A 14,926-nucleotide genomic window follows, 5' to 3' on the forward strand; every position below is an offset into this window, starting at 1 on the left:
TAAGATTATGGGGGGCTAATTCAATTCTCGCAAATTCTAGAAAAATCTGTCCAGTCCTTCGACTACAAATGCTTCCTTAATTAAATTGACCGCATATTTTAAAGAATGTGTTATTTTTATCTTCACAGCTGCCCTAGACCTATGATGCCCTACCCTGACATACCACTGCATAAAATCATGTGGTGTCTGGCAGAAGTAAGCTGTGGAGGCTGTGCCAACTTGGCATGGTCCTCCATACTGTTGATAGATCAGTTGGTCAGATTGAACAATGGTATTCGTGTGTAAGTATATATATATAATTAAAAGTAAATGGTATAAGACAAAAATATCTGTCAGACTTACAGTTTTGTACAAAACAGCGAAAACTCTGACTGGTGTCAAGAACAAATTCAGATTTAATGGATAATCATCACCTGCACACACTGTAACCGTGCAAGAAAAATAAAAAGATGAAGAATAAAAAAAATACCTTGTGCAGTATTGCACTGAGACTAACAACCAAGTCTTGGGTGCACTGTAACAGAGGAATGATTTGTTTTGCCTTCAATACTAGTTCAGTGCTAAAGCACTGGTTGGAGTCCAGGGTAAAATCACCATCACCACGCTTGAGGTTTGAACCAGACAACAGTAGGGTTTCAATGTAAAGCTGGAGGGCAGCATCACAATCCAGCATAAATGTGCTGCAATAAACAAAAACAGCCATTACACGAGCCACTCGTTTTGTCAGCACTGTACATAGCTTGATTTTTTACAAAATCACATTTACACACACTCGCATACAGTGTACCTGCAGTACTTCAAAATGAGCGCTGTGTCCACGTTTGAGTTTTGAACTAATGTGCTAAGTAGCTCTTTCTTCTTCTCGGAACTCTGTCTAAAGACCGACTGGAAGGATACCTTCAACACATGAAACCATGCATTAAAATGTGTAAAGTTTCTTGATAGAACAAAGAATTGGCCATTACATGTTTCCCTTAAATAAACTATAGTAGATTTAGCCCTTTGCACCAGAAATTATGTTTTTATATATCACCTCCATATGGCTATTCACTTTCCCTTTTTACTACACATTCTACTCACTCCAAAATTTCCAAGTCGAATACCCCACTCAGCATCAGTAATCAGTTCTTGGAACTTCTTCCTTTCTTCATCTTCATGATACAGAAGGGCAAGTTGTGCTCCAACCACAGCAACAGCCTATGCAAGCAGTGAGAATCAATTACATCAACCATTCTTTCAAAATCGAAGAGATACACAAGCGGAGACATCATGGTTTAGAATAAATTGCCTGTTGACTTGCGAACAGAGGATGGAGATAAGGGGAAGCAGGGTACAACAAGGATGCCAAGGCTAAATAAGCTGCCATGAGTTTTAGAAAAATTTGCCTTTGTGAATAATTGATATTTTCTTGAAGAAGATACATCTAAAGTCTATAAAGCTTTTGTAACTTTACATCTTTAGTTTTTTTTAATATGTTGGCCCAATAAGAAGTATGAACTTTGACAGTGAATCAGACTGAAAGTGAAAACTCTTGGAATTAATACATTTCTAAATCGATTTCAGGATGACCAGTATTTGCTTGATTATAAGGCAGAAGGCATGAAAAAAGCAGCAACCTTGTCTCGTAATTGAGGTTGTCTTTTATTCAGATCTCAGATCCATCACTCACTCGCATTCTCATTCACTTCTGCGTCCCTGCCTCCCTTCTGGAGCTCAACTTTTTTTCTTGCCTCTTCTTGTTGTTCTGTCTTTTTTCTTCAAGCGCTTCTCCCTGTGTCTTATTTCTTCATCTGCTTCTCCATGAACTTCCGCAAAGGTGCAGAGCCCCTGGACACACGGTCTTCCCCCGATTGGAGGAACAGGGAGAGGCTGTACTGTGGCTCCGTCCTTTTGCTGATGTTCTCCAAAAGGCCAGAATAATGCAGTCAGATTTGCGGAGAAGGTGTAGAAAGGCTTCTATTTTTATTTGAATCCATCTGCAATATTCTGGCCTCTGGCACCATGGGGACAGCCTCTCCTCCCTTCCTCGAATTGTGGGGAAACGGAATGCGTGGAGGCCCAAGCCCTATCTGCAGAGGTACCTGAACAAGAAGAGGCAAGAGAAAAAGCAGAGCTGCGGACACAGGGTCACTACAGGGACACAGAAGCGGTCAGAGGAGAAGGTATGGAGACATTGACAGAGAGTGTGAATGAGAATGTGTGGGAACGTTAGGGAGTGAGAGAGAAAAAAAACCCAAAGGTTCTGATTTTTTTTCTCCAATAGGGTCATCATATATTCAGGCTTTTTTCTTTCATTAAGAAAGTTTGGGGGGTGGTCTTACAATCAAGCAAATACAGTATGTAGGACACAATACACATTACAAATAATACAATTTTAGGTCATCCCAGGTACTTTGAACCTACCATGACCTTGTTGTAATTTTGCCAAGTGTTGCTTATAATATCCCAAAGCTTTTCAAATACTTCCTCTTTGGAAAGTAGTGTGCAGTAACCCAATGCCAGATCACAATCCACAATACGACAATTAAAAACCTACAAAAAGACACATTTCTTTCATTAGATTCTTGAAAAGTATGGCAGATCACCACTCTCAAAAAGTGTTCAATGTTAGATACAGCATCTGATGTCATAACTCCTTCCCAAAATGTTAAAATTAAATGTTCATTTACATATAAATCATATGATCAAACCATTGGATTGGTCAAGACTCCCACGGAGAAATACAATTAGTGGTCATGACATTAATATGTTTTGTCTTAATAGAGCCAAGCATTTTTGCAGCACTTAAGGGGAACGCCATAAAAAAGCTTGCACGGTAATGCATTAACTGCAGCTTCAGAATAAAAAGACTTTTACTTCATTGGACACGAAACGCAAAAAGAATACATTTCAAAGGCAATCAGATGTACAATTACTTTTTCCAAAAAACAAAACAAAAAAAACACAAAAAAACGTCACATGTTAATGTTTCCTATACATTATAAGCAGGTGTGCTTGCATATGGATTGTGTGTACTAAACTAATGTGAACTGGGGGTGATGAAGTGGCATTTTGAAGTAAAGTAAGACTTGCTAGCATTGTAGCCTACCTTGTGCAGTAAAGCCATTGCCGTACTCTTAATTAGAGTTACTGTCTTTTCTCCAAATGCAGAAATAAATGTTTTGATTTCCACTAGCAATTTTTCATCATGTAACTAGCATAAAAAAAAGCAAAGAGAAAAGCCAATTACAAAACATTTAGCTGCAGAATTCAGTTGCATGTGACAGTTCAGGTGTTACATCCTTCCATGTCAATGCTAGATGTTTCTGTAGAAACTTGCAGTGCCCAGGTTCAGCTAATCATACTAGTGCCAGCCTTTTTCAATTGCACCAAGGAGGCTGCGTGGAGGTTAGAGCTGCAGAGGTATAATCCACTGCAAACACAGAACTTGTCACAGACGACAAGAAGGAGGAGAGCGCCACACAGTAGGTACAAGTAGTCAGGAAGGCACAGATGACGCGGAAAGTCACGAGGAAACACAGATGTGGTGCTGAGCTCCAGAAGGAGAAGGCTTTTGTAACACTTTTGCCACCAACCATGTTTATTATGGCACAAAACAAGGGTAAAGCATAATCAATGGCAATTTATAATCAAAGACAAATATAACCCTTTGCATAAAGTATGAAATCAAATAAACACATTAAAGTAAGTTCTACATTCAGATCACGTAAAGGAAAAAAGCACTTACAGAATAAATTTTCGATACCTTTAAACTCAAAGAATTATCCATGTTGTTTGACACACCATGTTGGAGACATGTTCCAAAGGCTTTTACCACCAGGTTTAAGGTAAGCTCACATTGGCTACATTCCTGCAGATTTTCCAACAATGCCGTTATCGGAGTTTTGGCAGGAAGAAGTAAATTTTGCCCTGTTCAATCGCAAAACAGATACCATCAGAACAGACACATTTTCACATGTAGAAAAGCACAATCAAACTCATTCTTGTTTACTACCTTTGATGAAGGGGGAGTTTGCCAGACTTGCACAATCCAAAGGGTACATTTTTCTACCTGTAAGAAACATAGCAGCATGCATTCGATCTCATCAAAAATAGCAAAGTTTAACTTATCTTCTCCAGAGAAGCAAAACACACCTCTCTGCCACCTCTTTTGCCATCAAGAGTTTGTCCATATGTTTCTACCATTAGGCTTCTGTTGTATCCAGGCCCAACAATGTTTGCATACAATCAAGTTTGCTGTAGAAGCCCATGACGCAACATTGCTTTGCATTAAATTGGGTATTGCCATTTTCGCAGCTTTAAAAATAAGCTAAACTAAATAAATATACCTAGTTTTTGAAACTTGAGATATTTGTTTTAATGTATGGTAGCGTTCCACCTTAGGGAAGCAGAGTTCTGTGGAAACATAGACCCTACTTACTGAGAACGCTCTCCCTTCTTACCTCCCTATTACATAGGCTGTCAGAAACAGTTAACAATTTAACAATAGGGGGGATGTTATATTAAGAGGGATAATAATCAAGTATTGTCCAAGACAGCTGCTCCCATGATGTACACATGAGGTGGGCTTCAAATACACACACATATATATACATTTTTGGAATATCCGCTATTAAACAAAAATCAAAAATAATGTAATGATGGTTCAATGTCATTCTTTACCAAGTAAAAAATATTTTGGATTATATGTAGGCACTAGGTGTATGTATTTATATTGTCATGAATCCTTCTATTGATGCATGCAAATAGGTAGGATATATGATACTCTGCTATCATGTTCTTTTGTTTGATGGGCAATAAAGAACAAAGGTATTCATAGACCTGTATAAAACTGCAATACAAGAAACAAGAAACAACTTAGTTTTTTTGTGCTAAACTAAATTGAAGTAACAGAGATGGGAACATGTTCACCAGAAGGCTTGTTAAATCTTTGGGTTGTCTACCTTAACGGCATGGCACAGTGACAGACATATGATTGGTTTCTTGCCAACAAAAGCGGAGAGAAAGAAGAAAACTATGCATATTTTACCCATCAATTGTGCATTTGCTAATAAAGATGTTGACAGTTGTGCCTGCCTCTCTGCATTTAAATGTTCCCACAGACTGACATTTACACGGGGGATGTCTAACATATATAAATATTGTTTTAAATGTAAAGATAGACATTTAATTATTTTTTACCGGCAGTGCTTGGCACCACAGCAGTTGTTATGTCATAGGTCACAGGTAAAACAATAAGTGGATCAAGAACAATGCCATCTTCACTGAAGAAATCATCATAGGTCCACTCTTCATACTGGTCTCTATCTGCTCCAAAAGTAGCACTCTGCAATAAACAGAATATACTATTTATTATTTGTGTTGTCCAAGAAGACTTATTAAACAAGCTATATGTAAGCAAGAATTTTTAATCGCATAAAGCACAAACAAAATGTTTTTTTTCTGTTTTATAGCAAAAAAAACTCTCAGTGTCTGCTAAGTTTAGTGTGAGGCTAAATTAGACAATTAATGCACGTGGTAAGGGCTTCCGCATTTATTAGTTGTAGGAATGTTAAAAAAGTGCAGAGTACGTAGATCAGCATCCACAGCATCAGCAACATATATACCGTATTTGCTTGAATATAAGATGTTTTTTTCCAGAGCAAAAATACCCCTCGTCTTATATTCAAAGTTGTATTATAATCCTACCTCAAATAGAGGTCTCACCTTATAATTATGATCCAGATCCCCCGCAGCACTGCAGGGGACCAGGATCCTCCTCTCTGGCAGCAGGTGGATGCGATGCGCGGAGACAACCTCCGCTGATTCCTGTCACTTCTGCCGGGGCTTCTATGACAGCGTGACATGATCTTCCATCGATCCATCGTAGAAGCCCTGGCAGAAGTGACAGGGACCAGCCGAGTTTGTTTACACGCATCACTCAGACGTCCACCCGCTGTCCCCACTAGACACCAGGGAGTCTGGAGCACGGAGGGGCAAGTCTGGGGATGCATTGGTAAGTCTGAGGGGGAAGAGTGGTAAGCCTGGGGGCAGATGTGCACAACTGGGGGGCATTTTTCTCAATCATACTAGTAAAACTTTTTTCCTATAAGGCAGTCTTATATTCAGGTTTTTCTTTTTTTTCTTCAAAGTTATTTAAAATTGTGGGGGTTGTCTTGAGCAAATGCGGTATTACATTATCTTTTCTTTCTTCAGTGTCTCCACATACGTAGGCCATGCAGGACATTCCTATATTTATGTTGCAGTAGTGATCTTACTGAAAGACTGACATCAGTATCTTTAGTGTGATTACTTTGTACCTTGCTATTGCATATTTTTTAGTTAGATGAGATCCATTCATAAGAGCTTATTGATTTATATGTGATGCAGTCTTGAGCTCAACGCATAATTTTATTTTTAATGTTAAATGTCTTCCATAAATGAAACAGTTGTATTTATAGTGCAATTTCTTTAGACTGAATATTCATGACACATGTTGAAGAAATATGATAGGGGCATGTAAAGTATTCTGTTCCCCTCCCACAACTTATAAACTAGTCTTACTTTTGTTATAAAGCCATAGTCTTCGATCTGGCATTGTCTGTAAAACTCCATTGCCACTTGTGTATATTTACACAATTCCAAGGCATCTAGCAAAAGGTCTGCAAGAGGAAGCATTAGACATTATTACATTTGGATTATAGCGCAATGAAGGCATAGAAGATAACAGAACATTTTGGTATTGTGTAATTGTACCTCTTTATCCAGTGTTTTATTTTCATAAAGAAACAAGATTATTTGTTGTATGGATGCTAGGAAATAGTCTGCGTTAATTAAAGTTACTGGAGTGAACCAAAAGGTTTAATATTACCTGGACTGCATATTGTTGAGGCCTGGCAAGACAGTTGATAGATTACAGCTGGCAGGTTCATTCCTGGAGGAATCACCATTGGCGTGTTTGCTTCCAGCATCTGACACAGTTTTTGGGACACTAAATACACTAAATGGCCCGTTTGAGGATTGCAATGATGTTCGTACAGATCTCTAAGAAAGAAATTTAAAACAGCCTTATTTATAAAAGTGCCGTTGAATGCAAATTGAATTCCAGTAGCAATACTGGCTAGTCAAAGAAGCAAAAAAAAATGTTTGAAAGAATGTATGAATTAACATAGCCATGTGTGCTACCTGCATATCTGCAGTGATTTCTCAACTTTTCCTTGTCCCAAAGCCCTTAAGGCCAGTTCTGCTCCCAGCTCCTGCTCTGTAACCTGCAGAAGCAATGCCAGCCGATACAGCCGGGACTCAGTGGATGGGGTTTTTGCATTCTCATCAATGGCTGTGGCTTGCTCAGTTGTCTTCTCTGATTTAGATTTTGATCTTGTACTCTCATAGGCTCTAATGTGTTCATCTCTGAGTTGGGACATCAACGACCGATTTTCATATTCTTCTAGTGAAAGGAAAATGTCAAAATCCTCCTAAAATAAATAAAATTAAGTAGTACATGAAAAAATATTTCTACAAATCTGTCAACAAAAGACATGGTAGGTGAAGGACAAACTTGGGTTAGATAGAACGATTTAAACTGCAGATAAAAAAAAAAATTTGCTCTTAAAACTAGAAGAATTAGACTGTGTCAGAGAACATCTTGCACACTCATGCTTACAATACACATTTCAACAACCTGTAATTTAATGCACACATCCTGGTTCGTACACCATTTATGGAAGAAGGAACGCTAATATTAGTTCAACAAATATATCAGGCCAATATATAGTTACATATTTTACAGAATACAGTTTCTACACACAAGCAGTTATAATAGTATGTCATTAAAATTACCCTTACCTGTAAACTAGAGATTGCCTCAAACATCTGTAAATTGGTTTCAAAAATTTCCCTCTTCAGAAGACTACCTATAACCACAAATTATAATATTTGTTTAATGTCACAACAAGCAGACTGTTATTAATGTTTAACTGCCTTGCAATTGCAGACTTACCTCTGTGTACACACAGTTGGAACTTTAAAATCTCAACAAGAGCTTTTGCTATTAACTTCTGAACTTCTTTGCACTAGACATAAAAAAAAAAAAGATTAGGTGATTATAGGTCTAAAAACATATCCTCTAAAATATTAATCAGCTGCATTGACAGGAAAATATTCATAGCAATGTACAATATTTGTATACCTTACCTTCATATAGATAAACATTAAGATTACATTACTGTATTAGCCGGAGAGAAAATCGAGTCTTTAGATGAGTTTGATAACATTTATTGGCCAACATAGGAAAACATATAATGTTACTTCTTCAGATGGAATAGGAGACTAAGAGAGTCTAAATAGATTTACACAACTGGTCTAATATAGTTATAACTTTGTATTATGCTGTTCCATATAACGGGGACAACCCTGACAACCCAAAAGCTTGTATAAACGTGCATCTTTTTGTCGGACCAATTAAAAGGCATCAACTTCAACTAAAGAGCATAAATAAACGTCATGGTTTAAACAGCTACCTCTTCAGCATTGCCCGGACTCTCTTGTAAGGCTATTCTTGCCCATAAGGAAAGTCTTTCAACTGTTACATCTGTTTCAGCGGGAGAAAGAGACTTCAGAAGGTTCAGACATTCCTCTCCCTATAAATACATTATATTTTGTACAATTAAAGGAGAATTAATTCATGTAGCCATGATACAAAAATATCAGAATACAAATCTGAAAATATGCTTAAATTGAAATGGGACTAAAGATTCTTACCCTGTTCATGTAAATCAACTGCACCATCCGAAAAATGTACACCTCTACAGTTGGCAGCATATACGCCTGGACAATCTTTAAGGCATCTTCTAAAGACGAAGGTGAATCTTGTTTGAGAATATATTTTGCAAGACCCTGAGGGGAAAATTGACACAACAAAAACAAATAATTTCATAAGAAATAATGATATTGCCGTACAATACTTTCTTGGTGTACGCAAAAATAACGTGGCATTTCAATGTTTGTGTCATGTGTAGCTCACCATTATCTGTTTGTCGTTTGCAAAGTTAAAGCCTCTTATTCCATAACCACGTAGAAGCTTGTTCATCTCCATGAGTCTGTAACTTTCTTGCAGTAATTTCACCCTAGATTTTGGGAAATAAAAAAATAAATAAAACAAAAACATGCCTATGTAAACATCAAATATTTTTTAACTAAAGCTGAAAAAAAACCTTCTTGGGTATTTGCCAGAGATGAGACTTTGGGTCTGTTTTTAACAATATAGGATACTTATACCAAATAAGAAGGGCAAATAATTATCTTGTGACCAATAATATTCTTTTCTAAACATATTGCTTTTTTTGTACAAAATATGCACATGGGTACAAAAGTCAAGGAACACTAAAACCTGACAACACAATTATACATTTTGCTTTAAGAAAGGTACACGATATAAGACTCTGTAATCGCATTTTAAGTGATTAATAATGAAGTCAAGGGGCTGAAACAGAACCCCTTGTTTAGCGAGTAGTCCTCTGTGTGCAAATTTTACCAGCATTGAAATAATAATTAAAATGCTGAAATATGATATATGGCTTGTACTTACAACTTACATGATTATAAAAACTTATGATTATCATATTTTTCTTGGTTTTGGTATGAATTAGAAAACAAAAAAGGTGTGGTTAACATATCCATAATATCTTACTTGGGGTGATCCATTTCCAAATGTTGTTTCACCAGCTGCTCCACTGTGTCACTCCAGGGAACAACAGCACCATACATGATTTGGAGCACTGCATCGAATATTAGCTGCAAAGTCAAATATTATTATATAAAGTCTCCTGAAAAAACAATTTCCCTCCGCTATAACTCTTTAATACATTTTTACTTACATCTGTGTCTGACATGCAGCTTAGTACAGCCATTGCTTTTGCTTCCCAGGCAGTTTCAAACAAAGATGCAGATCGGGAACTGCAGCGCTCCAGCAAATCCTAATGCCGCATAACAATTAACAAAATAAACACAAATATAAACATTAAATATTATATATAATCAGAAATTATGAAAATGTACTAAAGCCATATATATCACTGTAATGTTATTGGCAGTTTTATATATATATATTGTCAATTTTAATGTCATGGTTGAATATTTTCTCCTACCGGAAAAGCATTACAGAATCAGCTGGCACTACATAACTGTAATATGATCACTTATAGTTTTTGGAGGCTGTATTTTTCTGCATTTGTGCTGTTGACTAACGGCTTTGTTTCATTGAAAATAGTTGCATGTTATATGGATTGGAATGAGAAGGGCCCTGAAGTACACTTTACATAATTTGCTTGACAAGAAAATGAAATAGGAAAATATTGAGATGTTTAGCGCGAGTGCTTAGCAGCAGTGGTGGATCCCCATAAATAAATAACTAGAAACAACAAGTATGGATAAAAGAGATAAGTATTCTCACCTTAATGTACTGAAGTAAAAGTTCCTCCTCTTGAAGGTTGTGGTGATACATATATGGCCGTATTACTTTTTCCAAAGTTGAAGGAATGAGCTCTGGGGCCAAAACTTTATCCAGCATTCGAAATACAATAGTAGTTGTAGTTTCCTAAAATAATATAAAGCCATGATCAGAAACGCCCAGAGATACTGTCCAATTTACTTCATTTTTTTTGACTGATAATAAGACCAGAGATGAGCAGTAGATAAATCTAGATTTCAGTAACAGATTTGACATTGTCCCCACTAAAAAACCTACAGGAGGCAGAAGGTTGTAGGTAATCATGTCTAGAGAGGGGAAGGACTTGTTAGTACCAGGGTACCTCAAGGATCTGTATTTGGACCTATATATTAATTTTATTACAGAAGGTCTTAATGGAAAGGGATGTCAGTACAAAAGGTCTGCAACAGGGTAAGACCTTCTGGGTAGAACAAATACAATTGCAACTGATGTAAGTAAATTAGGAGAATTGTGAGATTGTGGCAGCTGCAGTTCAATGTTGATAAATGTAAAACAATGCACTTGGGGTGTAAAGTAGAGCCCTGCGCAGGAGTGTTTTTTTAAAGGAAGAGCAGTGTTAGAACAAGAGGTCATAGTCTAAAACTAGAGGGTCGGAGGCTTAGATGTAAAGAAGTTCTATTTTACGGAGAGAGGTAGATAAATGGAGCAGTCTTTCAGCAGAAGTGGCAGAGGCTAATACACAGAATTTAAGCATCCATGGGATAGAAAAGGTTATCTTCACTTTGAGACCAGACCGTTGACTGATACGGGTTTACATCAGGAAAAATAGGTAAACTAGATGGGCCGAATGGTTCATATCTGCTGTCAAATTCTGTTTCTACATAATATCAAACATTTATGTGTGTAGTCGCTATTAGTTTTAATTTACTTCATACAAGAGGACAGGCCTTACCTTTTCAAAGTCAGACAGGGCAAGTCTGCAATTGTACTTCCTGTACAGGTCCACTAACTCTTGTAAACTTGTGACAAGGTTCATTAACTGATGCACTTCCTCACAGTCACCATCTTCTTTCTATAACATAATGAACGATGACTCCTTTTAATACAGTTTTGCGGAAGTTAGAAATTGGGCTGCAAAAACGTGTTTAATGTTTAAATGTTAATGCAAGACACTTTAAATGTATTTAAGGTCCACGTGTTGCTCCTAGATTCTTTTAGACAAAACCAATAGAATCCAGAGAGTACTTGGGTGCTTTGCTGTCCCTGTTATCATTTTTTATTGATTTCATCTTTTTAGTTGTTCTCGGCTGCATGTGCACATCTAACTGCGAGACTGCTGTAAATGAATTGGGTGTGTCTCAGGGACCATTTCACAGTTTATTTCTCTATTGTTGCTGATTGGTGCCATTAACAGAACAAAAGCAAAGTAGCTTTTCTACTAGTTTTGTATTGCATGTCTCATTTAAATATATTTAGAAATAAATACAGTTTAATTTCAAGCAATCAGATCCTTACGTACCAACGGAACCCAAAGCCAGGAAGAAGCTATACCAAGGTCAGCAGGATTCTTAGATACAAAATACACTTCAGCCATTTGGTACCCGTTCTCTGGCCAGTTAGCCTGTCAAATGAAAATATGTTATAAGTGTTGAGGTGTAAGGCGTGTAAAAAAAAAAAAAAAAAGATAATATTTCTCTGGAACTTAATATGCTTTAAGAACTCCAAACTGTTCCAACAGAATCCCCACAAAACACTTTCATAACAATATTACCTTATCGGTCAGCTCTAGGCCTCGTGCTCTGTGTTCAAGCCATTTTGCCATAATTTTCTAAAAGAGGAGTAGAATAGACATACAGAATTACATACAGAAAAAGTGCTTATATGCATATAAAGAATACAGCATGTAGTACTTATGTCTAAAGTCTTCCCATTGGCTTTTATGGAATCACTTTCCTGTCACTGATTGGCTGCTTAAGTGCTGTAAGCTACTGACTGACAGCTTAAGCAGCCAACCAGTGGCTAGAAATTTAGGGTCATAGAGAATTTTGCAGCATAGATATAACTTCTGTGTCAGGTGTTTTCTTTTCTTTTTTGTTTTAAAAGAATGCATAAAGCACTCAGGGTACAAAAACCCCCAACTGTTACAGTTCTTTACCTGTCCTTTAGGAACAACCCTCCTCACAAACGGAATCAAGACATTCTTAAACCAAAGACACAATTCTTGTGAAGGAATGTTTGCAGGTATCATATTAAGGAGATTCTCTAGTGTCTTCTCATTAAAACTGCTTTCAAATTCTGCCTGTTGGGCAAAAAATAAAGTTTGATGTGTCGAGAATGTAATAAAAGCATAAAAAAGAAACTCACATAAACAATGGAGAGAGTAACGAGGTTTACCTGATGTCTCAGCCACAGATACTGTGCACATGGCAAGTTCAGCTCTTCTAATTGATAAAATATATCTTTTAAAATATCTTCATTGTTCAGGAATTCTATCCAAGCAATGCCACTTAAACGTGAAAAATAAATAAAAAAATGGAGAAAAGGAAAGAAAATAAACTTTACTTTTAGTACTAAATTTCAATCTTAATCAACAGTGTTTCAATAACTGGTGGAAAATACTACAGGGACACTAGCATATAGGTTGAATTGCACAATGTAAAGGACATATTTCCTAGAACTGAAACTTACTGATTTCTTCATGAAATATACACTTAGTTATTTACTGAAAATAATCGATATACGTGCATTTTTTTAAGGTAGGGCACTTAAAAACGATCCCCCTCCTACTCTGCTATTTTTTTATTCTCCTTTGTTTTCCAGGTCAGACAAGAATCACATACTCCACCTGCTTCAGTTTTAGGATGGCAACCCACATTTACTAACCTGAACTTCTCAGGACCAAATGCACCATAAAATGTAGTTAGCCTAGCCTGGGCTTTCAGGACCTAAATTAACACAAAAGTATGATTAGTACAACTGTAGGACATCAAAAATGCTACCACTGAAGCTTTGTTATAACACCAGCAAAGTTCACTAACAAGTACCAGTTAGTTCTTTCTTAATTTCAGAATTACACAGACTACCCCAAAACACAGGTTCTTGTGTGGTAGTAACACAGGATACAGATTTGTTATTATTTCAAGTGCTATAAATGGGCCTTGGTTCAATATCACACAACAATCTGAGTATGCAGTAAAACCAAACATCCTCACATTACAAATTTCTTGTTTTTGGAATGAAAGTGGACAAAGTTCACAAATACACAATTCAGTTTTAAGATAGGTTTTAAGTAATGTTAGTGCCCTAATTCAAACAAAGGGAAAATGAGCATTCAAGTACGAAGCGAGTACAGTTTTTTCATATACAAATAAGGCTATATTAGTTGTCTAAAATTGTGCCAAAAAAAGGAAAACATTTTTTACTGTAATAGCTATTTACATCTGTGATGGACACCGAGATCTCCTCTGACACTGCGGGCAATGTCTTCTCATCTTTCTTCAGAACCTATAGCACAACAAAAGCAATAAAATGAAAATATCTATAATAGTCATACATAATCAGAAGTGATAGGCTCCTTGAGACATTGGGCATATTCCTGCCTGTAGTTTGTATGATTTTTTGGCAGGACATTACTATCTGGTGAGCTCTGCCTACAAAAGGGTTCAAGCTTTCCCTTCAAAATGTAGTGAAAAGCATTTCATCGTAATCCAGCACATGTTTTGTGAATCAGTCCCTACATGCTCTGTCTATCTGTGAGAGAAGCACGTGGCCCTTTCTAGATGTCATTGTCACTGATTACAGCAGGATTCAAACCTGTACTGTGTCACTGTTGGGGAGCACTGGGAAAGTATAACTGAAACAATGTATTTTCATGAACCTGTGTTGCCTGATTAGAAAAACAAATCAGCAGTGTTTCAAATGCAGTAACCACTGGAAATAAATGGTTATGATTTGGTTAAATCTGATTTACCTCAAATATGTATATTGCCATTATATTACCATGTATTATTGCCATCCCAACACAGTTTTATCAACGCACTACATTTTGTGCCAATAAAGTAAAAGGAGAAAACCACTTACCCTTGTTTTGGCATAGTTTAGCATATCAAAAGTTGTTTCATATGTTGGCCATGGAGCATTGATACAGTACTCCACCACAAAATTATCGTCCTGTGAGTGGAAACAGAATGGGATTAACGATACCAGATGAATGTTTTGAGACAGAAACCTAACATAAGCATATAGGTAAATACCTTTATTTTATGTAGATTCTGTTTCGCTTCATCCACAAGCTCCTGCCATAAGATTTGGCCATAGCTTCCAATGGATGCAGATGCTAATTTCTCTAAGACAATATTCAGTTTGACTTTATAAACGAGCTAGAAAAGCAAAGGTGAGAATGTAAATCATATGGAATGCTAACAAGAAAAAGTAGTCTTAAACAAGAAAAAGTAGTCTTAAACAAGAAAGCAAAGCACTAGAGACTACATATACACTAAA

General features: G+C 36.7%; 1 protein-coding gene across 1 annotated transcript in view; it reads right to left on the reverse strand.

Annotated features, from left to right (window-relative positions):
- Positions 1-14,926, reverse strand: part of KNTC1 (kinetochore associated 1) — a 41,218-nt gene that overhangs the window by 15,373 nt on the left and 10,919 nt on the right. Inside the window, exons 16-43 of the mRNA XM_053472199.1 lie at positions 14,680-14,805; positions 14,507-14,596; positions 13,865-13,930; positions 13,310-13,371; positions 12,821-12,932; positions 12,582-12,725; positions 12,198-12,254; positions 11,946-12,047; positions 11,379-11,498; positions 10,430-10,573; positions 9,855-9,953; positions 9,668-9,771; positions 9,002-9,104; positions 8,740-8,874; positions 8,499-8,618; positions 7,979-8,051; positions 7,825-7,892; positions 7,165-7,454; positions 6,851-7,023; positions 6,544-6,641; positions 5,182-5,326; positions 3,995-4,051; positions 3,746-3,909; positions 3,089-3,193; positions 2,404-2,532; positions 1,081-1,197; positions 788-897; positions 470-680 (exon numbers count right to left, since the gene is read on the reverse strand). Of these exons, the coding sequence (XP_053328174.1) occupies positions 470-680; positions 788-897; positions 1,081-1,197; positions 2,404-2,532; positions 3,089-3,193; positions 3,746-3,909; positions 3,995-4,051; positions 5,182-5,326; positions 6,544-6,641; positions 6,851-7,023; positions 7,165-7,454; positions 7,825-7,892; positions 7,979-8,051; positions 8,499-8,618; positions 8,740-8,874; positions 9,002-9,104; positions 9,668-9,771; positions 9,855-9,953; positions 10,430-10,573; positions 11,379-11,498; positions 11,946-12,047; positions 12,198-12,254; positions 12,582-12,725; positions 12,821-12,932; positions 13,310-13,371; positions 13,865-13,930; positions 14,507-14,596; positions 14,680-14,805 (3,324 nt within the window). The remainder of the gene's footprint in view (positions 1-469; positions 681-787; positions 898-1,080; positions 1,198-2,403; positions 2,533-3,088; positions 3,194-3,745; positions 3,910-3,994; positions 4,052-5,181; positions 5,327-6,543; positions 6,642-6,850; positions 7,024-7,164; positions 7,455-7,824; positions 7,893-7,978; positions 8,052-8,498; positions 8,619-8,739; positions 8,875-9,001; positions 9,105-9,667; positions 9,772-9,854; positions 9,954-10,429; positions 10,574-11,378; positions 11,499-11,945; positions 12,048-12,197; positions 12,255-12,581; positions 12,726-12,820; positions 12,933-13,309; positions 13,372-13,864; positions 13,931-14,506; positions 14,597-14,679; positions 14,806-14,926) is intronic.

The sequence above is a fragment of the Spea bombifrons genome, chromosome 1 (genome assembly GCF_027358695.1).
Source record: "Spea bombifrons isolate aSpeBom1 chromosome 1, aSpeBom1.2.pri, whole genome shotgun sequence".
NCBI classification, from domain to species: domain Eukaryota; kingdom Metazoa; phylum Chordata; class Amphibia; order Anura; family Pelobatidae; genus Spea; species Spea bombifrons.